Below are 23,633 nucleotides of genomic sequence, written 5' to 3' on the forward strand. Positions count from 1 at the left end.
TGATTAGACCCTAAACCAACCTTAGACTTTAGAATTCTAACATCATTAAGAAATAAAGGCCTGAATCGTAAAGGGTATTAAATGCGGTGTCAGCAGTGACAAAGAGATTTGAAAAGTGAGATTGATTAGGGTTTGAGAATAGTTAGTGATATACATAGTTAGGGTAGTTTAGTCATTTTAATGTATACTGGTTGAGTTCAAGTTCGGAGCAGGTATGCATAATACCTACACCAACCCAAACTTGCTACGGGTTGTTTATTAAAATCTATACCCACCCCCAATGTTTCACAAGTTAGGTAAAACCCGCCCCATTAGGGTCGGGTTTGGTAAAAATTTCCATACTTAATTCTAACCAGTATAAGCTATGACCAAGGAAGAAGACTTGTGCTTTTATTCAATGACAATAGCTTACAGTTTTGATGTTGAAGTCAAACATTGTGTGTTTTACGAATGTTGTGATTCGCTTAGAGTCTTTAGGTGTTTGGGATTTTGGTTTGGTAAAGTAATAAATGTATTTTGTTTTAGAAAAAAAATAAAAACATTCTAATTGATTATTTGTAAAATTAGCTATTTTTTTAATTTTGTTTAAGAACTCATAATGTATAGGTTCTTTGTAGGTTTTTTTACAACTACTTTGCGTGGTATGGGCCATAGTTATAAAATAAAAAATGATAATGATTTCAAAGTGTTTTCTGCTTTTTTTTTTTTTTTTTTAAATGCATACAGAAGCTCAACTAAACACAATTAAATTTTGCTAAATAGATGTGTTTTTAGCCAATTTCTCTTTGTTTAATCGTGTTTTTTTAATGTTAATACTTACAAATGATTTCCTTAATTTCGTCAAGGTAATGAATTAAGTTTTTGAGATTGAGGTCTGCATATTTTGTTGTGAGAATAGAGTAGTTGAAGAAGTGTTTGATAGGTTTTTTAAATTTATGTAATTTTAGGATATAAAAGTATTTTATACTTTAAATTTTTATTTATAGATTTCAAAATCATTTAATCAATTTAAAAAATAAATTTTACTTTTAACAGTAAATATTATAATATGTTATAGTCTAATAGCATCATACAGTTTTTTTTTTTTTTTAAATAAAATATGAATNCATATATATATATATATAAATTATATTAGAGTATTATTCTATCTTGTATAAAAAAAAAAATTTTAAAATAAAACCTTGATCAGTCACTGTTATTTAATTCATGGTTTTTTTTTTTCTTTAAATGTCTAGGTAATATTTGGTTTGACTCTTACAATAATAGTAGCCTTTAGATTTTTTTTTTTTTTTTTTTTTCAAAATATGGTCTTTTGAGTTGCAACATTTCCAGAGGTGTTTTCATATTGACAACACACAAAAACACAATGTTCTTATTCTTGCCAAACAATTTTATGATGTTTTCAAGCAAGGGCATAACTATGTGCAAGGCCATGGCCCCCCCAAATTTTGAAAATTTTTAAAGTATATAATTATTTTAATATTTTCAAAATTTAGTCTACAAAAATAAGAGTTGGCCTCCAAAATATTTGATTTAGTCCAATGATGCTCTTAAAAAAAAATAATTGATCTAATAATTATAGAGACATGACTTTATTTTTCACAATTATATTTTTTTATTATAAAATGTGTTTTTATATCTGTTAAATATTTGATAAAGATGGGTATCAAATATGTTTAAATCTACATCTTTTTCAACCCGTTATGTGGCAATTAACAAGTCATTGACTCATTAAAAAAATATTGTTACTAAAACTACACATGAAATGTCTCTTTAATTGTCACATAATGGGTTTGAGTAAGATAGTTTCAAATACATTTGGAGCCTAACTTATCCCTCCAAGTTTTGGATCATTCATGTTTTTGAAAATTTCATTAGTTCAATTGATTTTTTTTTTTTACTTACTTTGGTATAAAATTTGATAATTATGTAAAAAATGAAACTTTTAAAGAATTTTACTATAAAAATAGTAAATATGAATTTTATTTTATGAAACATCGCCATCAAATATAATTTTGATTGAAAATACTAGCTTTTTTTTGAGGTGTGTGTATATAATAAAAAAGCGTGTGTATATGTGTGTGTGGGGAGTTGTCTTGATAAATATATTAGTGCTGCAACTTGGCCCTTCCAAATAAAAATTCTTGACTCCACTCCTGTTTTTAAGAACAATTTTTTAAAATCTGTTACAATAACCCATTTAACTAAAATATGCAATGGTTCTAAAAAATAAATAATAATTAAATCGAAAAGATGAGATACAACATTTAAGGGCAGGAGTAATGTTGGAAACGACCCACGAAGGTTTGCATTTTTTTTTTCAAAGATACAATCGGTTTGCTTTTTGTGATATAGTTTTGTGGATAAAACAAGTACACATTTTCTTTCTCAAAAAATAGTACACATTTTTTAGACATTCTTAGCAAACTAGTTGAATTCGAACTAACTCACTTAACTCGTAATGATCCAAATTCACCTTATTAACGTTCATGCTATTCTGACCTATTTATCATAATTTGACCCATCTATCCTACATAATAAATGATGCCTCTCTCCAATATACGATTGAACTTCTTCTAAACCATTTCATTGTCTTAATAATTTCTAAATGGTTGTGCAGTTATGTATTTGGTCCTGATTTATATGCTTTTCTAAATTTTTTAGAAGAATTATTTTCTAATACAAAACACTAATAATACGTTTGAAACTCTGTTTATATAATTGGCATATATAGAGTATCTTATTTCAATTCAATGAGATAAGAACCACTCTCAAAGTTTCCACCCAAATTTTATCAAGCAGAGGGTGGGGAAGGGGAATGGAGGGGAGGGGGGGGGGGGGGGATAATAGTTACCAATTATCTTTATTTGAATATTTGAAAGATTAAGTAGGGAGAAGAAGAATAGATATTCATATAAACTAATTAGACGTTTTAAATTAAGTGGGAAGAGAAGAGTGGGAGGGAAATAATCATATAAATTGACAAATATACCCCTACTTTGCTAATTTTAAAGAAATAAATATAAATTAAAATCATAAAAGAAAAAATTGAAAATTTATTTATTTTTATTATAACTGGAAACCCCTCCTCCCACTTTAAATTACACCAAAACAAGGTTCATTAAAATCTCATCATCATTTCCACCTCTTCTTCCCTCTCCTCTCCCTCTATTCAAACACATTGTAAGGAAAACATTGTAATAGCCTGGAGTATTTGATTGTATTAATATGTGTAGTACGTGTGCGCGCGCGCGGGCGGGGACTTCCAAATCTAGTGTTTGCTAGGTAGATTTGAAATATATAAACAATTATGAAGACTCTTTTTTTGAGGAACAATTATTATGAAGACTCTTAATTATAATTTGACTAACTTGTTTAGGATATATTGTAGATACAATTTTCACTTTTATTATTTTTTAGTAGTTGTGGCCAAAATTTCCAAATCAAAGTTACCAAATGAGGAGCGGCGTGTAACTTTTTTTTAAGTTGAGGAAATTATAATACACCGCATTGAATTTATTGGTATTAAATCGGATATGAGTGTGGATTGAACAAACATTTGTTGAGACTTGAGACCAACATTGAGCGTGTATGAGGTCAATTTGGATTATTTAAATAATTACAATGAACCTTAATTATACTTGTCTAGTCTGACTAGAGTTTAGTCACATAACACGAATGTGAATTACTGACTTTACGCTTTCTTGGATTTGTGACAAACACGAAAGTAATAACATGAAGTGGCCATTAACAAAGAAAAAAACAAGTCACTTTTGGGTGGTGTTAGTCGAATTGGAAGTTGTATATAGTCATATGCCCTTTAACACAATTGGGCAACACAAATTATTACCCTTGACCTTACATAAAGTTGTAGTAATATACCCTTTTAATACAATCTGGCAATACAAGTTCCTACACTTAGCAAATACAAATTCCAATCCTTAATAATACATATGCACCGTGTGGTTGTTGTATAGTCAAATAGCTTGTAATGTAATCATTACATATGAACCAGAGTTTTCTTCCCCTTGATTTCAATAATTAAAAATAGGTCGAAATTTGTGATCCACTAGTTATATTTCATTGTATTCACAGCACAACCCACCAATGCGAGTTGTCCCCGTAGTGTGCATGATCCAATAGATCAAATATTGTGATTCAGATTCTATATTTTAGTTATTTTCCGAATTTTAATTCAAAAACTCTATTTTCTATTGCTTTCCCACACCTGCTTTCTTGTTTTCACCAATGCGGCTCAATACATTCGTGAACTTATTACATCCAATTCCAAAAATATTTATTAAAGAAAAAAAAATCTTTATTTGGTTTTATGCTGGCTTTTGATTATCCAGTGGCTCCCCACCTGAATAGTGTCAGGTGGCCAATGACTTCCCTCGAATCCTTGATGAAAGGATAATGCTATCCAAGTCAAAGGCCTGTGGATAAAGAAGTAATCACTATGAAGCATTACAATGGATTCGCTACAAAGCCATTAAAAAACAACCACCAATAAAGATTAACTACTCAGTTTTTGTTTAATTAGATAACTAATAACTATTCCTTTCACCATTAAGCATTGCCTGAATACAACGTCAAACAGATCCCACATATAAGACATATTTTCAGAAGCAAAAAAATAAAAAATAAAAAATAAAATAAAAAAGAATGTGCATATTTCCTTCCAGGAACTCTCCTTGAACCATCATATTTATAATTTCTAGCCAGCAGCCAAAGCTGTAAAGAAGGAAGAAAAAGAATAACAAACAAAAAGAATCTCCATGTGCGAGTAACACTCACCAAAGTACAAGAAAGGAAAATGCCATGAAAGTCCATCTGGCTCTTCTTCCTATCTAGTCCAAGTTCAAGTTCTAAGTTCAAAAATGAGCAACAACAAGAGGGAAGTGAAGTGATAGGTGAACTCACACCACACCCTCAATTCGTTGAACTCAAGCAAACACACATGGCTTCACATTAGAGGGCCACAACAACCACCCAGTTAAAACAAAAATAAACCCAAAAAATCAAGCTTATATATGGTATGAAACATGTCAAAATTAAGATTGGACCAACGGATCAAACATCAATGTTCCTCGTGTTGAAATTACTGGCACCTAAATCAAATTTCGTCTATTCATAAATCTTGTCTTAAGAGTAAAGAATAGCGCATAAATTCAAATCCTATGTATCTACAAAAAAAAAAAAAAAAAAAAAAAAAAAAAAAAAAAAAAAAAGAAAAAAGGGGAATTACAGACAAAATGGACGCTTATTTTCTCAAACAATTAACACAAAATTTTAACACTTCTCATTTGAATTCTCTTTACATTTCCATTAAAAAAAGAAGGAAGAAGAAGATAATATGGGTTTCATTGTTAACGATCTCACATTATATGATCACTCTAGATCTAAACCAACCATCCCAATATTGAAGCAAATAAAACATACCCAAAATATAAGGAAAAAACAAAACAAAAATAAAATAGCAGATATAAATAGAAATTTTAACTAAGTTTTAGCACCACGTAGACTACCTATTTTTACCGAAAAAAGAAAAAAAAATCAAATAAACACAAAGTGAGCATAACCGTTATACTAAAATTTAAGATCATCAATTTATAATAATCTTTATCTCATAAATTTCATTTTTTTTTTTGGATTTAATAAAAAAAAAAAAAAAAAAAAGAGATACAACAAAATTAAAAAAGAAAAAAGAAAAATCATTGATCATCATAATTATAATCATAATAATCATGGAGAATAAATTAGAGACACAAAGCGGTGGTGCAGTTGAGATCATCACCAACAAAGTCAACGTCGTGATCCAAATCCAACGGCGGCAGATTGAGATCGAAAGGCAGCGGTGTTTTCCGGCACAGCAAATTAGAATAAGACGACGACGCGATATCATTGTCGTCGTTGTCGTTGATGTTGTTGTTGTTGTTGTTGTTGCCGTCGATTACCGAAGACGACGAGTCGCAGTCGCTGTGGCAATCTTCAGGAACGACGGGAGGAGTCCTCGGATGGTGCTTTTTCCGGCGATCCATAACGGCTTCCATGGGCCGCGGCGCCTTTTGCGGAGTCGGCCTGGGCCCGCTAAACGACTCCACCGTACTGCTCATACCGCTACACGTCGGCCTCTGCGGATCAATCACCATCCTCTGATGATTCTGATGCTGATGCTGTTCATCATTTCCATCTTCGTTGTCATAAAACCGATGATGATCTAAAAACGGCGGACCGTAGTTGGCTGTGCGGTTAAGGTGTTGTTGTTGTTGTTGTTGTTGGTGATGAATATTAGGGGAGGAGGAGGAGGAGGGAGGGAAATTAGTCTTGGCCTTAGGGCCGCGGAGTCTACGAGCCGCGGCGTCGTAGGCGCGAGCGGCGTCTTCGGCTGAATCGAAAGTGCCGAGCCAGACTCGCGTCTTTTTCCACGGGTCTCTGATCTCGGCAGCGAATCTTCCCCACGGTCTCTTCCTTACGCCTCTATATCTCTGTTCTTTCTCAGCCGTGGGTACCGCCGCCGCCGCCGCTGCTGCCGGTGTTTTATTAGCCGCGGCTCCTCTCCCCCTCTTCATGGTTTATGAAAAACCAAAAAAAAAAAAAAAACACACACACACACACACACACAAAGAAAGAAAGAGAGAAAGTGTGTTTTGTGAAATGAAATGAGTTGATAGAGAGAGAAGGTGTGAGATATGGTGGGAGAGAAAGAACTGGATGTGGAGATGGGATGGATGGCACAAACACAAGGAGAGCGCACCTTCTCTTCTCTTCTACACACAAAATAAAATAAAATATTAATAAATAATAATAAAAATTTGGTTTTTTTTTTTTTGGGGGTGTGTGGGTTTCTCTGGCTGGTAATGGCTTTTTTTTTCTTTTCTTTTGTTTTGTTTTGTTTTTTTTTTTTTTTTTTTTTTCTTTTGCTTTCTCGATTTCTCTACCTTCTCTCGCCCCCACAAACCGACCCGGACTCAATTGCTTGCTGCTGCTTTATTTATATATTTTGTTTAATCGTTTTTTTATTAACTTTAAAAAATAAAAATAAGGGATGAGTGAAATGACCGGAGGGTCCTTGTTAACATATTTAAGATTGTCCACTGCTATTAAATATTTTTTTTTTTTTTTAAATAAAATATGAATTAAGAAAATCAAGTTTCAAAGTATTCAATAATATTTTGGACAAATATAAATATTATATAACAAAATAAGTATTATATGTAGATTTTAATATACATAAAAATGATTTCAAATAAAATTATAAAATATCAACGCATCGCGCAAGACATCATCTAGCGTTTTTATTGCAGGTGATCCTAGAAATCTTTGTTAGACACCACATAAGGTATTCCAATTAAGTGACAAAGCTCTTAACAACACATAGAAGTTGGTAAACAGATTCAAGGGAAAGTTGTACGCAAACAGAATGCAGACGTGTATTACGTGAGTCATTCACAACCATAGAGACGTAACAATTCACTCTAATTCCTATGTTGGTATCCTACCAAATAACAAACTGTCCCTTAACTCAGAGGGACAAAGACCAGCTAACAAAGGTCAAATGCATGCATGCATTCGTATTTCAAGGAACCCCACAGTGGTGCACAAAATATAATTGTACTAGAATGACATGCACTTCAGTTTTTCTGCCTACTTAATAAAAGAATAGCCATCACTTTGCAATCAAGAAACTAGCCTTTACAGTATCTTGGATGAGCGTTTAGACTGCACCCTTTGAATATAATCTAGCACTATCATAGTGAACCGGTAATAAAAAAAAACTACCCCCTTTGAGCCCCATATCGGCATAGAACTTCTTCCCCTTCCATAAGTCTCTCCACGGCATCTGAAGGAAGGCCAACCATCTCTAATGTCTTCTCCCAGACTTGGAATGATGTCTCAAGGTTGTGTGCTTCTTCTGAAGGATTTGCTGGGCGGCAATCTTGAGAGAGGTAAGCACAAACAGGCCACTCATCTGCTTTCAACAACTCACAGTACTCTGGAACCTGAGGATCTGTGGCTGCAAAAAGGGCACTCCTTGAACCTGCAACAGAAGTGATTCATGTTTGAATTCTCCTTTTTCTTTTTTTTTCCCCTCTCTATCTCTCTCCAAAAGTACCAAATTTCTCTTAAGATTTGTATGCAGTCCATGCAGGTTGTTGGACAGCAATGGCAAACCAACAAACCTTTGGTTGTTACAATGATATATCATGTGCTTGTGGCAACTATAAACAAAATACCGTGTTCTATGATTGCTGCTACCTAATTTATTAGAGTACGATGTGCTGCGATCCACTTTGGAAGAGATCTCAAGAATTTGGCGGCTGGTTTTTGTTAGCAAACTCTTTGGATTCAGACTTGAACCTTCAAGTAGTGATCATATATTGGTTTAGGGATAATTTGGGTGCATTTAAATTTATTATTTCTTTCTTGTCTTGGTGGTACAAAGATTATTCTGGCTAATTGGAAATCCCCCATGTTGCAACAGTGGGATTTCTTTATATGGTTGGTGGTGGATGGGTATTTACAACTTAAGTAAAGTGGGAAACCCCTTAAAGGTATAATCTATGGAAGGTTACTATGGAATCTGTGTAACATATATTGCAAACTACCCTATCAAAAATAAAGCCTTAGTCCCAAAACTATAGGGCCAGCTATGGATCCTCAACAGACTTTTTGGGACTGTTCAAATGTATTGCAAACTGACCTATCATGAACGACAATTGAAAAAAGTTATTTCTAGTTATTTTTTTAATTAGCATGTTAATAAGGGCATTTTTTTAATCATGTTATTAACCCTAATAAAAATATATGCTAAATATATGCCCTCAACCTTTTCTTTCTTTTATCTCTCTCTATTCTTCTCTTCCTTATTATTCTCACTCAAGCCTAAACCTTCATATCTTGCTACTCAACCATAAAAGATTCATGGAAAAATATGGGATGTCATGGATAATATCCAGTCTGCACAAAAATTAGTTGATAAATGGAGCTAAAAAGTTTGTTCCTATAAGGGTGTTCATTGTGAACTCTTCTACTGCACTGGTCTATTTGGAAACAGAGATACACAAGATGTGATATACAAAACAAGGTAAGCTTGAGTCCCAAACTTTTTGATATTCAATCTCACTATTATTTATTTGCATTCAAATGAATGCAAAAAGAGACTAACAAAATATTAAACCAGCCAAGTGGCTTTTGTTTGTGTATGGTTTAGAAACAATGAAAGGACTGAGTTGCTTAGAACACATTGATAGGTGGATAAGTACCTTAGCAAGAACACAAATTTCCAAATAGCACACAAAGGCTAATGATTCATTAAATTACCAAAACTGATTTACAAACAGCTTACATTCTCCTACTTATACTAGTTGTTTGGCATTGGCAACCTCTAGATGGTTGAGAAGTGTCTAAAACCTATTGGCTAATGCTTAAGAAACTGTCTAACTAACTAACTAATTAAAGGCTCTAAATGCTGATTTAAAAAATTGGAACAGTGAGGAGTTTGGTTATTTGGCTTTTAGAAAGAAGAATTTGTTGACTGAATTAATGGGTTTAGATGCTAGAGAGGAGCTGTTGGGTCTATCGAATGAGGATCATAATCGTCGTATTCAAGTCAAAGGAGACATAGAACAGTTGGCTTCTCTGGAGGAGATTTTCTGGAGACAAAAGTCTCGTGCCTTGTATGTGAAGGAGGGAAACAATAATACTCGTTTCTTTCATAGGTTACCAAACCCCCATAGAAATGCTAACCAAATTAAGAGGATCAAGGTGGACGGTGATCTTTATGAGAATGAGTCTGATGTGCATTCTTAGTTCATTTCTATCAAGGGTTGTATGAGGAAACTAAGGTGAGATGCCTTGCTATGGATGGGTTAGTATTTGCATGTATTAAGGAGGATGATAGGTTGTCCTTAAGAGAGGGAGTTCACAAAGGAGGAAGTCATCTAGGTCCTGAGGGAGATGGAGGGTCATAAAGCCCCTTGTCCTGATGGTTTTACCATGGCTTTTTTTCACATATGTTGGAGTGCTGTGGAAAAGGATGTCATGGATTTTTTTGAACACTCATCAACACTGTGTTTGAACGGTCTATGATTGCTTCTTTTCTCACTTTAATTCTTAAGAAGTGTAATGCCATTAATATTATATGTTTTCTCCCTTTTAGTTTGGTGGGTAGTGTATACAAGCTATTGTCCAAGGTGCTGGCTAACAGATTGAGGGCGGTGTTGAATAATCTCATCTCTAAGTCTCAAAATTCCTTTGTTGGCAGAAGGCAAATTCTGGATTCATTGCTCATTGCAAATGAATGCCTGGATAGTAAGTTGAAGAGCCGATTACAGGATATGGTTTGCAAGCTTGACATTGAAAAAGCATATGACCATGTGAATTGAGATGCCTTGTTTTATCTGTTGGGTCGAATGGGTTTTGGGGTAAAATGGAGGAGGTGGATTAAGGCTTGCATCACTTCTGTCCATTTTTCAATCCTAGTAAATAGATCCCCTGAAGGTTGTTTTGGAAGCTTTCGTGGTTTGAGACAAGGCAGCCCCTCTTTTGTTTCTTCTGATAATGGAGGTTTTGAGTAGAATTTTGAGGAAGACAGAGGAGTAATCTTATTCAAATTTTTCATGTGGAAGCAGTGAATTCTATTGGTGTGCATATTTCCCATTTGTTGTTTGCTGATGACACTATCTTATTTTATGATGCTTCTAGGGAACAACTGCTTGCCATAAGGTTGGCTTTGTCTTGTTTTCTAGCTTTTATGGGGTTGACGGTTAATGTTGGAAAAAGTGAGATTGGCCTTGTTGGTGAGGTGAATAATCTAGATGTCCTAGCTAATATTCTTCATGGTAGAGTGGGTAGTTTGCCTATGAAATATTTGGAGATGTTGTTGGCAAATTCGTTTAAGACATCTTCTATTTAGAATCTTATTTTGGAGAAGAAATTATCAGGGTGGAAGCATCTCTCTTTATCTAAGGATGGTAGGCTCCTGTCACTGAAGAGTACTCTCTCAAGTCTCCCAACGTGTTTTTTTGATCTCTTTTTACTATCCCTAAAGCTATGGCCGCTAGATTGTAAAGTATTCAGAGGAATTTTCTTTAGCGGTCTTCAAAGGGGTGTTCAAATACCCATTGGTGGCTTGGGAAAAGGTGTGTTTATCCATTGAATTGGGTGGTTTGAGGATAAGAAGTGTGGTGTCTTTTAATCAAGCTTTATTAGGGAAATGGTTGTGGAGGTATGGTCATGAAGTTACCCATCTTTGGCAGAGAGTTATTTCCACAAAATATGGTGAGGGTCAAGGGGGGTGGAGTACTAAAGTATGCAGGAGGGCTCATGGATGTGGTCTTTGGCGAAGTATTCATGAAGGGTGGGAGAGTTTTTCTAAGCATTTGTTTTTTGTAGTGGGTGAAGGTACTCGTATCCATTTCTAGCATGATAGGTGAATTGGTGATAATACCCTTAAATTTCCCTATCCTGAGCTCTATGTGTGTTCAGCTAATAAGGATGCTTGTATTTCTAAGGTTTTGTGGCTTATGGAGTGGGGTATTGTTAGAGTTTAGGATTTAAGGTTTTATAGAGAATTTCAAGACTGGGAGCTAGTCACATCTTATTCTCTCCTTGAGTTTATCCAATCTCATATTTCTCAAGATGCAAGAAGTGATGCTCTTTGTTGGCTTCTCAAGGGAGATGGTAAGTTTGACACCTGGTCTCTCTACCATGTGATTCAGGATGCCCAGAATTCTCTGTTTCCTTGGAAGGGTGTTTGGAAACCAAAGGTTCCTAAGTGAGTGGCTTTCTTTTTGTGGACAGCTACTCATGGTTGGATTCTTACTTTGGATAATCTCATGCTTAGGGGTCACTCTTTGGGAAATCAGTGTTGTATGTGTCGATATGATAGGGAGTCGGTGGAACGCCTCCTTCATTGAACTATTACACATACCTTATGGACTTTTATGCTTCAGGCTTTTGATATTCATTGGGTCATGCCAAGCTTGGTGGCGGGATTGTTATTTTACTAGCATCGATGGCTTGGGAATCAAACATCGAAGATTTGGAATTTGATTCCAGGTTGTTTGATGTGTTTGATGTGGATTGCTTGGTTGGAACGAAATCATCGTTCCTTTGAGGACACTGAGAAGACAGTGGAAGAGTTAAGGTTTTCTACCAGCACAATCTTTTTGAGTGGTCTCGCTTTTGGGGTTTTATTGATTGTTCCTCTCTCTGAGTTAATGTTTTCTCTTAGATTAGTTTCCTGATTTCCCTCTTTTTTGTTGTTTGTTTTATCCTTTTCCTATTGTTCATCATCATAAACAACTTGTATTTTTCCTTATTATTTTCATCAACAATATTTATCTGATTATCTATAAAAAATAAAAAATGTAGCATTAACACAAAAATTGGACACAATCAAAAAACAATATATTCCAACATGACAAATTAGGATTCACTAGGACATGACAATGCATAATTACATATCACTATTACATTATGCAGTGGCAAGCGTGCTGTAGCTGCTAGTGTTATCATTATAAGGGGACACACTGGTTGATGATTCCTAGGACATTTGGTGGACGTTCTGGTGGGGAGTAGAGAGAGGTTTGGTTGTTGTGAGATCGATTTGGGGTGCAGTTCTGCCTTTATTCTGTTCCAATCTTCATGCTCTATGCAGAATCCACTATGATTCTTTCTTGGATTGTACTGCTGTTTTAAACTTTCGACCATAGAGCATAAACTGATTCAGAGATTGAAGATTGATTTATTACTACACAAATTTTTCAATTCAAGATTTATTTTATGGGGCCACGGGTGAAGTTCAATTGAAGTGAAAGCTGTATGGTTTTAAAGATCTAATTATGTGTCCTAAGGTTAAAAAAAAATTTATTTTTATTTTTATTTAACAAATTAGGGTCAATTTCATAGTCAAGGGCAAAACTATAATTTTTGTAATCCCCAATTATTATGAGTATTTTGGTAGTTTGGTTGAGTCTAGAATTTCTAGAAGATCACAAGTATCATAGGCTTTATTTTCTTTGAGTCCAAATTAATTTTTTTATTAGGTTTGGAGTTTATTAGTCAAACTAATCGAACCATACTTTTTTTCTTTTTACAAGTAATGCAATTCTTATTTATATCAAAAAATAGGGTCACCCAAGTATACAAGGAGTATACAACTGGGGACCAAACAATCTTTCAAGCAAATTATATGAACCCTCTCCAATCAAAAACAGAACATAAAGGCTAGGTATGAAAGGCTGAAATCCAATCCAACAATATTCTAAAGAAAAAAAAAATTTGAGCTCAGGCATAGTTCTCTGTGTCCTCAAAACTCTGATTGTTCGTCTCTCCATATAAATCACATCAAACAATGTGGTCCACAAATGACCATTCCAATGATGACGAAAAAGGCCTGGCCAAAAAACTAACAACTCAACAACAGTCTTGGGCATCACCCAACAAACTCCAAATAAACACCAATCTAAAAGCCAAACATTCTTTTTTCATAAATTGTCAAGATTTTCCCCAAAGATGCAGTCCAAATAAAGAAAGCAACTGTAGAAGAAATCTTTGTGCTCTTCCAAGGGAATGATAACAAATGCTGCGCGTAGAACCTTGTAGTAACCGCTAACTGTATATCCCTTGTTCTTATCTTGTTTACATAACAGTTTATCCTCCCCCTACCTTTTACTGATGCACCATAAATCATTTGTGAATTGCATGAGATCTACCACACTTGCCTCCTCATGGGAAATCCTGAAAAACTTAGGAAAGCATATAGCTAGAGAATTATCCCCGCACCATCGATTCAGCCAAAACGTCACTCTAGAACCATCCCCTATCTCAAACTAGAGATAGCTAGACAAAGTAGGCCAACCCCGTCTAATATACTTCCACAAACTCACCCCATAAGAACCAAACACTGAATTAATGCACCAACACCCCCACCCACCCCAATTGCAACCATACTTCACTTCAATCACTCATCTCCATAGTGCAACCATCTCAAGCCCAAACCTCCACAACCACTTCCCTAATAATTCTTCATTAAAGCGCCTCAAACTCCAAATAGCCAGACCACCAGAGGAAAGAGGATCACAAACCTTAGCTTAATCCATCAGTTGAAACTTGGGCACATCCCCCAACCCATCCCATAAGAAATTTCACTGAAGTTGTTCAATCCAGTTAGCCACATCAACAGGAAAAGGAAATAAAGAGAGAAAATGTTAGGTACTTGGTGGTTCTTAAGGGGTATGGATGGGAATTGTATGTGAATTGACTTAATTTGAGATAGTTACCCTCTATAGAGAAATATTAAGAGAGAGGAAATGCACTAAGCAAGAAATTGGTTTATTCTTCAATATTTAATGTTGAATTACAATCATGTATTTATAGGAGAATAGCTCTAATTTCAATGGCCCACATGGCCCAAGATAATTTGCTAGTTAATTCAGCATGTGCACTATGAATTAAGTCATGTGTTAAATGAGCTACATGTGCTCAAATCCTAATTAACTCATCATGATCTCAACTGACTAGCGAAAGGGATTACAAAAATTATTTCAAGACTCATATCTATACCCATATGTGAGGTTCCTAACATTTCCCTCCCTTCAAAACACCTTGCCCATAATATGCTGTCATTGGCATCTTCATGAGGGGAGGCCGTCCACTAAACCAATATTCCAATGACATTTTGACCACTCTAAATTTTCTCTTTGATTCAAGGGATATAATGCGTTAATACTTAGTCAAGAGATTCTTCTGAGCTAACAAATCAAGCTTTTTCCATACATTGAGTTGGGAAGTTTTGTCAAGTTCTAGATTAGCACTCACATTCTCTACCTTCAATAAAATTTTCATAAATGAATCAAGATCACCTTTTTACTATGCTTTTCCCTCTATGTTGTGGTATCAATAGTCCTATAAAGTCCAAGGCATCCCAAACGTTATAATGTACACTAGCTTCATTGATGAGATCATAAACCCACTGATATTGGGAAGTCTGTTAGAATTATAATTAAGTAATTAAATTCACCATTTCCTAACAGCTTAAGCTTTTAGGACAATCAGTAATATAACATGATATCAGAGCAAGAGATCCTGAGTTCGATCTTGACTTTACTCTACGTCCCATTTATAATGTTAAATTCCCACTTGTTGGGCCCCCGCTTATTTAAGGGTAAGTTTAGGCCCACAAGTGAGGGGGAAGTGTTAGAATTATGATTAAATTCACAATTTCCTAACAGCTTAAACTTTTCGGGCAATCGATAATATAACAAAGTCAATTGGATGAAAACCGTGTTGTATCTCAAGTTGTAACTTTTGAAATTCAACATTAATGCATGAGAATAACCGATGTAATATCTTGGCTTGGGCGGGAAAACAAGAAATGGGCTCCCAATATACACCACAAGCCTTTGTAGTTGCTGATCAATTTGATCAGCGCTGAAAGCTTTTAAGCTGAAACTTCCTTGTAGGGCCTCAGTGGTGCTTGTCGACATGAAAGCACCCAATCATAGGGCTGGTTAACAACCTTAGGATCCCAATTCCCACCCAAGTCCTTAAAAAATTTGTGATCAGCCTGACTATGGAACCCGATATTTATCCCACAGCTGTCACCAAGAACATGTTCTCTTTCATTTAGGACACTATCTATTGACATGGGGGCTTGGAGTGGAAAGACATAGTGTCAGTGTCCATTAGTGTGGCCAAGAAGCCTTGGAACATAATTTGGGATTGCCATCAAGAAGTGGCCAAGTTTGAAACTGATCTTGTAGGGCGCCTATGATATCCACCCAATTCGTGGATAAACCCCAAGCCTAAGAGGCAATGGAAACCATGAGGTGTGGTGGAGAGGCAAGAGCAAAGAATTCATAGACCTCAAGAAGTCACCAAAAAGGATCTCCACCTCTGAATTTTGGCAACTCCATGGAATTTTGACATGATGCAATGGATTCAGTCATCTCAAAACCGATGGTTTTGTTACCACTTGTTAGGAACAACCCAATGGTTCATATAGGGGATGGGCAGTAAGTGTATGGAAATGGATAGGAGTTGTATGTGAATTGACTTAATTTGAGACAGTTACTCTTCATAGAGAAATATTAAGAGAGAAAGGAAATGCACTTAAGCAAAGAATTGATTTATTCTCCAATATCTAAATTGAATTACAATTATGTTATCATAGGAGACTTGCTCTAATCTCATTAGCCCACGTGGCTCAAGATAACTGGCTACTTAAATCAACATGTGCTCTATGAATTAATTCATGTGTTAAATGAGCTACATGTGCTCAAATCCTAGCTAATTCATCCTAATCTCAACTAACCACCTAATTGATTACAACAATTATTTCAAGACTCATATCTATACCCAAATGTGGGGTTCATAATAGAAAATAGGTAGGCAAGTTGGAGGATTCTTTTTTTGATCAATAAAATTTTTATTACTTATCAAAAAAAAAAAATATATATATATATATAGATGGGTTCAAGTTATACTTAGTGTAACTTCACAAGAGTTACACCTTTTGTAAACCATTGATTACTATTAGATCTAAGGGTCAAAAAATACTCATAGTAGTATCATTATTATTCCCTAGAAATTAGTGATTCAAGCATTAACTCTTCTTATTAAAAAACAAAAACAAAAAAAAAGCCACAGCATTTACTCTTTTTTTTTTTTTTCGTCCATATCATCATCTTCTTCCTCTTGTCTTTCTTTTTGCAATATACTTTCAGGCCTCCATCATCTCTCTACAGTTTCTCTCAGACTACTGTAATGATAAGCTTTTATCTTGTCTATTAGTTGCTAAGCTTTAAGTTTAAAGCTTTAACCAATAATGTAACTATATAAGGCTTTGAAATTGAAACGATCTCAGAGGTTTCATATGAGCTCGGCTGTACCTTATAGACACCCTCTAATAATTAAAACTACCATATTTGGATATGACAGACAAGCTATATTTAAAATTTATACTGCTATAGCCTATAAGTTATGGGGTTCCTTACTCTGACATATCTTTCTTCTTCCGCTTCTTTCAATTAATCTATTTGCTTTCCTTCTAATTTTCCTTCTCTTTTGAACTCCAAAACCAAAAATTAGATAGCGTAACGATGCAAAGGTTTATTGCAGTGAGGTCTGTATGTGCCAGTATTTTCGCAAGGAAGAGACACTTTTCTACCACTCTACTCTTCGATGATACTCAGATACAGGTCTCTCTCAGTCAATATATGAAGCACACAACTAGTCCCACAATGAACATAAGAAAATGGTTTTAAGAGTCACATTTAGCTTTTTGAGGGTTGAATGTGATATTATTTCTTTACCATCATATTGGCTACATAATACAAAGATGGACAAATAAATGAGTTCGCAAATGGTAATCATGTTTATTAAAACAAAATAAAAATAGGTTGTATTTACAATTTTATCTAGAGAATTTTATGAATGGTGAAGGCCTGCAAGTATAGTGCAAAAAGAAAGACGAGAGGAAGAAGATGTGATATGGACGAAAATAAATAAATAAATGTTGTGGTTTTTTTTTTTAATAAGAAGAGTTAATGCCTAAATCACTAATTTCTAGGGAGTAATAATGATACTACTATGAGTGTTTTTTGACCCTTAGATCTAATAGTAATCAATGGTTTACAAAAAGTGTAACTCTTGTAAAGTTATACTAAGTGTAACTTGAACTCATCTCATATATATATATATATATATATGGTGAGTCTACCTCCCTTAGACAAGTAGATACATTTCTAGCCTACCAATCTCTTTTCCACCTTCTCCATAATTGGATTCCATATCGACTTCTCCTTGAATTTAGCACCTAAAGGAAGGCCTAAATATCTCATTGGAAGTGAACCAAGCTTACAACCTAAAACATCCACCAATAGCTTAATACTATAAACCTGTCCTACATGTACCAATTCAGACTTGCCCAGATTTATTTTAAATCCAGACACCATCTCAAACCAGAGAAGCACCAAACAAATAATCAAAAGCTGATCAAGATCAGTGAAACAGAAAATTAGAGTATCGTCAACAAATAGCAGATGAAACACCATCAATGAATCCCCCTCCAAATTACTCACCCTAAAACCTGACATACACTCTTCATCTACAAAAAAAAGTCTGGGAAAGAAAGAGCTTTGTATAGATCTGTGCTCAATGTACTCAAAAGGAGATGGCGTTGATTAATAAATAATTGAGTGTTTTGAGCATTGAGGAATGTTGGCCTTTCTATGTTTTCCCCATTTCTCATCTTTTCTTTTTCTCTGTCCTTATGGTAATTTTTAAGCAGCCACTAAATGCATATGTTTCTCTTTTCCCTTCTTCCTTACAAACCTAAATCAAGCCCTTCTGCTTTCCTATCAAAGCCCTAAATCCACCACAACCACAAATAAAGAAATTCTCCAATTTGTCCTATGTCATAAACCCTATTTGTATTTGTTATAATCAGTTTCAATAAAAATTCTTATGACTCACCAAAAATTCATGATAAAGTTGTAAAAGTGGTAATAATTAAACTTCACTTTTTACATAGAATTGTTCCCCACTTCTTGCTAGAAAATAAAGAAACTCTTTCCATCCAACACATCAAAAAAAATTTATGCCATGTCTAAGGTTGCCCCCTAGGCCCTAGGTGTCTTTAAAGACTTGGTATCCATTCGGCATCAGCTTATTTGGCTTTTTACTAGTTGATTTTTGTAGAAAGTGAGCTAAAGTATACTATTTTGAAAAATTGTACATAAAATAAAAAAATTTAAAAGGCTAAAAGCTATCAAAAAAACTCATGGCAAATGGATAATTGGACTTGATACTAACATATATCCAAGTTGCAAAAAAAGCAATTACATCCCCTTCAAAAACTTCTGTGCTTCTTATAAATTATCAAGGACGACCTCATACGTTCATTTGTAGATGAGTTAAATAGAGCCCCTAGGGTATGATGAGGAGAAGAAACATAAAGGGAAGATGACATGCAGAATGAGTTCACATAAATTATGTCATTACCCCCAAGTCTGACTAAATTATTTACAAGGAAGACATTGTAAGATATTAATGTCTCGATAATATTAAAATGAAAGTGCTTAAGGATGTCTCAATTAACCCATACAACTGAGAAGGTAAAACAGATGTACTAGCATTTGGAGCACTTACCTTCTTGAGCATTAAACATAAAATAGGGTACCAGATGATAAGCAGCTTGAACAACTTTGGGAAGATCCCTTGCCTGTTATTAAATAGTGAAAAGCATAAGAAAAATGAATGGATGTAACTCAGCAAAATTTTGAGATTAACCACCCAAGTAAATCATAATTATAAATTTACTCATCACCACCACCATAACATTGAAAACTTTCAATTTAAAACATAGTCATTTGTTATGCGGGAGACGCAAGAAGATTATTATTTACTAATATTTATGTTTGCAAGTCAATTGTATTTTTATGTTTTAGGTCCTAGTAAGTTTATTAGGCTATTAGTATTTTAATTTGGAAGCAAATTTATTTTTCTAATAAGGCAATTAGGGTTTCCTGGCCAATTAGAACTAGGGTTTAGCAATCCTTTATAAGCAACCTATTGTACTCCTTGAGAAGTTAGTTGATATTTTGATGAATGAAAAAATGGTCGTTTGGTCTCTTTTGGTTAGGTGCTGACTCCTAGTGGTTTCCCCCACTTGGTGCTGACTCCAAGTAAGGCCTAGGTGCTAACTCCTAGTTATATCCATTTATATTATTGTTGTTCCAATTTTGTTCTGGTTATCCTGCGTCATATTTGGTATCAGAGAAAACACCGATCTTTTTGAAGCATCATCGCAGTCAATCCAGAACCAGAAAAATATCTCACACACACACCAAAAAAAAAAAAAAAACTCCATTCACCGTATTTTTTTCTGCCACCAGAAGGTTACCCAACAAACCCCACGGCCAGACCTGGTCAAGTTCTTTCAAGAAGTTTCTTCGCATGCCACCACCCATTGGAAAGCCAATGCTGCCATCCCTCGTCTGTCAGATCGCACCACAGTGAGCCCCACCACCATCCTCTTCTTGATATTGCGCCACCATGACCCTCAATAGCCCAGCACCATGCCTCCGCAATCCCTCCATAAACTAGCGATTCCATCTCAAAGGTAACAATAACTAGCCCTTTATTTAGTTTAAAAAACCCAACACCTTATTTTCTGTTCAAACTTTCCCTATCATTTTTAATTTGCAACCCCACAGGGTTTTCCCACTAAGAACAACTTGACCCAACCCATCTGAAATAAAGAAATCAAATTTAAACCCATTAAACTACCTGACCCAACCAAAACAACAAACTCATTGTACAAGGTCACACAAGCCAATGACCAGACCCATTTCATTAACAAGACCCCAAGCCTAGCTTTATACCCAATCCCTTAGCTCTAGTTTAAAATAAAGAAATCAATCAATATAGCATTTTGCCTTTAATTGACAAACCATCAACCCCACCAAGCCCACTCATTACTAGTGTTCCAACCGTCAGGTTTTACTTGGTAAGGCCACGGCAATGCCCTCTTTAGTGGGCCATACTTAGCAAGTCAAGTTGGCAAAATCTTTTTGCCCAGTGGGCTATGGTAATATCAGAAGCACCTTATTTTGATGGTTGTAAAACTAATCTACGGGATTTTGTCAATTGGATGAATGGGATGGAGCAAGTCTTTAAGCAAGCAAATTTTGCAGATAACAAAAAAGTTAGGTATGCAAAGTTGAAGTTAAGAGGTGGAGCACAAATGTTTTGGGAGGATCTTGAATATTTCCGCTATCTAAATTATGAACCTGCCATTAGTGTGTGGGAAAATATGAAAGAAAAGTTTTGTGATGAGTATTTGTCACTATACTTTCGAGCTAAGTATCTACCACAATCTCAGTGTGGTACTTTTCAAGTTGAAGCAAATAGGATGAATCCTCATCCCATTTCATGTACTCAGTGCACTTTTGAACAATCTACCAAGGAATTAAAGGAATTATCTAAAAAGCTCATGAAAGGTGTTCAAGACATGATTGCTCAGATGAAGCAAATGAAGACACAAACCGATTCAATTAGGAAACCAAGGATCATTGATCACAATGAAATTATTGCTGCCCCCATACAAGACAATGTTGATGATGATATCTTGGTAGTGGAGAAACCTCAAGTAACACCAAAACCTAATGTTGACAAAGACATACATGCCCTGACAAATGTTGCTTTAACATGTGTGCAAGGAAACGGATCTATTAAAGAGCAGCAAGGTGTAGAAATGGTTTCTAAAGAGAGTATTATGTTAGAGGGTATACATGATGTAATATTGGAAGCCAATGAATCTGCTTTTGATCAGTCTTCCATGGTGCATGAAGACAAAAAGTTTGCTAAAGTGGAGAAAGTGGATAACATAGTGCTTCCAATGGTTCAAGATAAGATTGTGTTGACTCCACACATTGATTTTGTTATTCCAGAAGAGTTTGCCATGGTAAAATTCAAGGTTTTTCTTTTCTCTGTGCTCCCTAAGGTGATTCCAGACTTAAAGCAAGTGTTACTTGTCAACATCCTAATCCTTCAATGCTTTAGAACTCAAGGTCGAGTTTTCTCCAACCAAAAGAGAATGATGCGGGAGACATAAGAAGATTATTATTTAGTAATATTTATGTTTGCAAGTCAATTGTATTTTTATGTTTTAGGTCCTAGTAGTTTATTAGGCTATTAGTATTTTAATTTGAAAGCAAAGTTATTTTTGTAACAAGGCAATTAGGATTTCCTAACCAATTAGAACTAGGGTTTAGCAATCTTTTATAAGCAACTTATTGTACTCTTTGAGAAGTTAGTTGATATGTGATGAATGAAAAAATGGTCATTTGGTCTCTTTTGATCTAGTGCTAACTCCAGGTCCACCCTAGATGCTGACTCCTAGTGGTTTCCCCGCTTGGTGTTGACTCCAAGTAAGGCCTAGATGCTGACTCCTAGGTCATATTCATTTATTTTATTGTTGTTCCAATTTTGTTCTGGTTGTCCTGCGCCAGTTTGTTTTCAAGAAATGTACACCAAGAAGGTCTAAAACGAAGTGAAATTGATATTTACTCTATAAATGAATGATATGCAAAAATGTGATAAAATTTAGTTGAATCGGCATCATTTAACATAATTTTAAAATTGAGTGATATAGCTATCGTGATAGAACCTCCATCAAGAATAAATACATTCCGATAATATGCACATGATGATAAAACGGGTGAATAGTATTGAAAGATATATAAAAAATTAAAAAATAAAATAAAATACAGGCACAGGCACAGGCACAGGCACAGGCACGCAAAAGCACACACACCCCAAAAAAAAAATCAACCAATACTCTTTTGACTCTGGACAAGTAAAACTTTAAGGGAGAGAAATAGTTGGTGCTTTGAAGATAAGGAGAAATCCATCTCAGACTTAAAGCTATTTTTCTTTAGAACTTTAATGGACTGTTTGGCTGCTTTGTGAAACTAATCATTTTTATCTTCTAAATATGTAAAGACATTAAAGCTTAATAAGTTGATGCCACCAATAGAATATTTTAGGATCTACTGTGGGATCTATTAAGGCGTCACATAATGATTGTTCTAATTTTCAAGGTTTCCTTTTCCATCAATATTCCCTATCTTTCAGTTCAGCATGATACATCATTCGGTTATAACCAAAGTATTTTAAGGCTGTAAACTATAATGTGTTGTACTGGTATATGGATTATTCTACAACATTCAAGCAATATGTACATCAAGCAGCTTTTTAATGTTAAAAGCACTGACTCCTATCAAAATGAAAAGCAAAACTTTACTAAACACACAAGAAAAGCCCTTTGAGAATGGAAGCAAAAAGAGTCACCACTGCCTATTCTGATAAAGATTGAGATGAAATGATTGACAATGTGAAACTATGGAAATAGATTGCTTCACCTTGGTCGTGACTAATTGGGTTATTATGAGTGTAAAGTTGTGAACCAAAAATCTTTCAATGAGCAATATGCACTTGGGGCAATCTCATGTCAGATCTTTGTCAACCAAAAATCTATATATATAAATATAATAAGAAGAACTAGGTGCAAATGTCAAGCATGCAATGTAGACAAGTACATGAAACTATGAGTATAAATATCAAAGAGTCCTAAATGAACTGGTTTGTTATCATATTGTAAAATTCATAAGTTTGGCATATACAAACAAACACATACCTAACACATTCCCAAGTCCGTGTAAAATATGCCCTTGTGATACAAAGATGAAGATATCCATGATTAAAGAAACCCTTTTCTTTTAAAAATAGAAAGTATCAAACTACAAATAGTATTGTGAATTGATCTTGAAAATTTTTCTATCATGTAACATAAGATATACAAACAAGTGTGAAAGTTTATAAAATAATAATAATAATAATTATAATTATTATTATTATTATTATTATTATTATTAATTAATTTAAAATTATTATTATTATTACTCAATATGTTTACAAATATAAAACATATATGTGATGCAAACTGAAGGCAGAAATCATTTCTTAGATTTTTAATTTTGAAATTAGAGGCATGACTATAAGTTAAAGCTCTCACTTGTGATATACAAGTTAAAAGACACGTGACAAGATTAAGGTTGAAC

At 34.6% G+C, this 23,633-nt stretch overlaps 2 protein-coding genes across 3 annotated transcripts in view; both read right to left on the reverse strand.

Annotated features, from left to right (window-relative positions):
• Positions 1-4,140: 4,140 nt before the first annotated feature.
• On the reverse strand, positions 4,141-6,849 carry LOC112007198 (ethylene-responsive transcription factor 3). 2 transcript variants are annotated; one of them, XM_024039506.2, is made up of 2 exons: positions 5,798-6,849; positions 4,141-4,436 (listed from the first exon to the last, which is right to left on the reverse strand). In XM_024039506.2, the coding sequence occupies exons 1-2, from the start codon at positions 6,570-6,572 to the stop codon at positions 4,429-4,431; spliced, it is 783 nt and encodes a 260-aa protein (XP_023895274.1). In that variant the 5' UTR covers positions 6,573-6,849; the 3' UTR covers positions 4,141-4,428. The 2 variants fall into 2 exon arrangements, with proteins under 2 accessions (XP_023895274.1, XP_023895273.1); XM_024039505.2 differs by lacking the exon at positions 4,141-4,436 and having other exon boundaries at positions 5,573-6,847.
• Positions 6,850-7,550: 701 nt separating this feature from the next.
• LOC112004914 (dehydrogenase/reductase SDR family member FEY) overlaps positions 7,551-23,633 on the reverse strand; it is a 43,086-nt gene continuing 27,003 nt past the window's right edge. The window contains exons 6-7 of the mRNA XM_065766765.1: positions 19,159-19,231; positions 7,551-8,041 (exon numbers count right to left, since the gene is read on the reverse strand). Coding sequence (XP_065622837.1) covers positions 7,779-8,041; positions 19,159-19,231 — 336 coding nt within the window. The 3' untranslated portion in view covers positions 7,551-7,778. The remainder of the gene's footprint in view (positions 8,042-19,158; positions 19,232-23,633) is intronic.

Source organism: Quercus suber, unplaced genomic scaffold, assembly GCF_002906115.3.
Source record: "Quercus suber isolate HL8 unplaced genomic scaffold, Cork oak 2.0 scaffold_740, whole genome shotgun sequence".
Classification (NCBI taxonomy): Eukaryota; Viridiplantae; Streptophyta; class Magnoliopsida; order Fagales; family Fagaceae; genus Quercus; species Quercus suber.

What these genes read in the sequence shown, in the direction of transcription:
- LOC112007198 (XM_024039505.2), bottom strand. Translation starts at nt 6,572, where the DNA reads ATGAAGAGGGGGAGAGGAGCCGCGGCTAATAAAACACCGGCAGCAGCG.